General features: G+C 41.8%; 1 protein-coding gene across 2 annotated transcripts in view; it reads left to right on the top strand.

Annotated features, from left to right (window-relative positions):
• Nucleotides 1–958, top strand: part of LOC119594196 — a 3,041-nt gene extending 2,083 nt beyond the window's left edge. For both annotated transcript variants that reach the window (XM_037943265.1, XM_037943266.1), the window contains exon 2: nucleotides 115–958. In XM_037943265.1, coding sequence (XP_037799193.1) covers nucleotides 115–732 — 618 coding nt within the window. In that variant the 3' untranslated portion in view covers nucleotides 733–958. The remainder of the gene's footprint in view (nucleotides 1–114) is intronic.
• The last annotated feature ends 1,470 nt before the right edge of the window (nucleotides 959–2,428 follow it).

Raw genomic sequence — 2,428 nt, 5'->3', positions numbered from 1 at the left:
GCAGTAACCACATTGAACTCTTTTTCAAATCGGGAATAATTAATATTTCAGATTCTTTTGATTACAGTGCTTTCTGTAGGCCTACTGATGCTTGTCTCCCTTCTTTTCCCGCAGATGTTTGCGTTGAGAAGTGTGATCATGGCTGTGGCGGTGGTGGGCGTGGCCAGAGTGGGCGCCCGGCCGCAGGTCCTGGACATCACTAAGGCGGCGGCGACGAGCGGCTTCAGCCTCCTGGAAGCCGCCGGCCGCTCCGGAGGCATCGTGTCCAACGTGGCCTCCGACGCCCTGGCCACCGCGCAGACTCTCGGCGAGGGGGCGCGCGACGTATTCCGTGAGACCTTCCAGACAGGAGCGCAGGGCCTGAACCGCTTCAGCAGCGCCTTCAGGGACACCACCGGCGAAGTTGTCCGAGGCTTCAAGGACGCGACGCGGGCGGCAAATACCTTCTTCGCCAACGGCGTCCGCTCGACGGGACGCCTCGCATCCGACACCGTCAGCACCGGCTTCGAGGTGGCTAGAGACACCGTAGGAGCTAAAGCCGACTTCTTGAAGGACGTCAACCAGTCCGCCGTCCGTGGCGCTGGGAAGGTGGCCGGGGCTGTCGGGAACTTCGCCGAAGGAGCCATCGACAACACCGTCGGCTTCATCTCCCCCGCGACGCAGATCGTCGAGAGAGTCATTAACAAAGGAATCGAAAACTTTTCGCATGTACTCGTGCCCTCCGGATTTTAACCAGCCACCCTTATACCCCCCCCCTCCCCCCGCACTGTCCCAACTGCCACTTCGAGAACAAGCTAAAGTTTTATCGACAAGTCCGCGACCTCCTCAAGGGGTCTTCAACGTGCTCGTGCTTGACCTTTTCCCTACCAACGAGTCTGCTTACCTAGTGATTTAGTATTTTAAGTAGATTATCTTTACGTATTATATGTGATTTGAATAACATTTATTTTGAAAAAGAGAGCTGGATTTTTATTTAAGAAACATATTCCTATTTATACTAGAAAAAATAAGTAAAAGTAGGACTAATTTGAAGCCTGGGTCAATGATTATAGATAATGGACAATCAATTAATGAATTTCCGTTATTATCCTACAGTAATTCACTGATGCCATGTCTTATTCTTATGATACATCATCATTCAACTTGCTTAATCAACACGAAGATAGTGCGACTTTGCCTCTAATTCGCAACATTACCAATAGAAATATAATTACTAATGCTTCTGTGCATGATAGTTAGGTAACTAAAGCAAGGAAAGGTAACATTCTTACTATAACAGAGACAGACAAAAGGAAAAGCAGTAATACAGATTTTTTCGTGCATTTTGTCTGTTTCTCTCACCGAACCTTTAAGTAATGCACCAGCAGCCAAAAAAAATGCAGTAAAAGTGAAAATCACACACACATGAAGTCTTTTTTCCCACAGATTTCTGAAAACGTGGGGGAAAAACTTGAATCCTTTGTTTTTTTATCACTCAACAACATCAACAGATTTCGAAAAATAAACTGCATACACTGTATTTGCTTTCTTTCTTCAAGTACAATAATTATACTACAGGTCCTGGTTTTGTATACCACTAAATGTTGGTAAAAATCTTTGTTGACCCCCATTTCCAGTTCACTTGCAGAACATTCGCTGATATGACACGTCAATTACAGTTCGAAATAAGAGTAACAAAACGATGTACCAAGAATAACAATTTGCATTGCAGTGTGATGCATTGTCACTGAAAATGGGGAATTTAAACTCATTTATTAAAGGAATGTTGCTGCTTGAAAAAATTTAGAATGACAAACCTATAAATAATACAAATTAATATAACTGTGTAACAACGCAAGCCCACATTAGATGTGAAAAATATATGCTGCTATTTTTGCTTAAGAATCGAAAAAGAAAGAACTGTAAAAGAATAGCTCGTAAACATATCTAATAAATGATGACTAGAAACAGACCTGATGCAGAAAAAACTGCGACTCCGTTATTTCTGTCACGTGAAATTTCATGAAAATAACGCTTGTGTAGTTTAAAAGATCGATCAGTATAAAACGTATTTCATAATTCCTAGGATACATTTTATTAATTCATCATGTTATATTAGTATTTTTTTATTCGATTACGCAATATGTAACGGATCATATAACTTGTTCTCCTTCAATTTTTGAGACTACAGAAAACTAAAATCAGGTTTTCGGGGGAACTGTTGAATTTCTTGCTTGTTAACCCGATACAAGGACTTTTCAAGGACCATTGACCCTCTGAACACGAATAGGAGATATGCGTTTCCTAACAAGAAATGGTGTTCAATGATTTGCATAAGATTTAATTGCAATCTTAACGTTTCAGGTAAAGAACGCTTGGTAAATGCTGTAGTTCACGTATATCATAGATTTGCCGTTCATTTAATAAAAATATAAACTGTATGAAGCAT

Source organism: Penaeus monodon, chromosome 33 (genome assembly GCF_015228065.2).
Source record: "Penaeus monodon isolate SGIC_2016 chromosome 33, NSTDA_Pmon_1, whole genome shotgun sequence".
Classification (NCBI taxonomy): domain Eukaryota; kingdom Metazoa; phylum Arthropoda; class Malacostraca; order Decapoda; family Penaeidae; genus Penaeus; species Penaeus monodon.
This window is presented reverse-complemented; position numbering and strand designations above follow the sequence as displayed.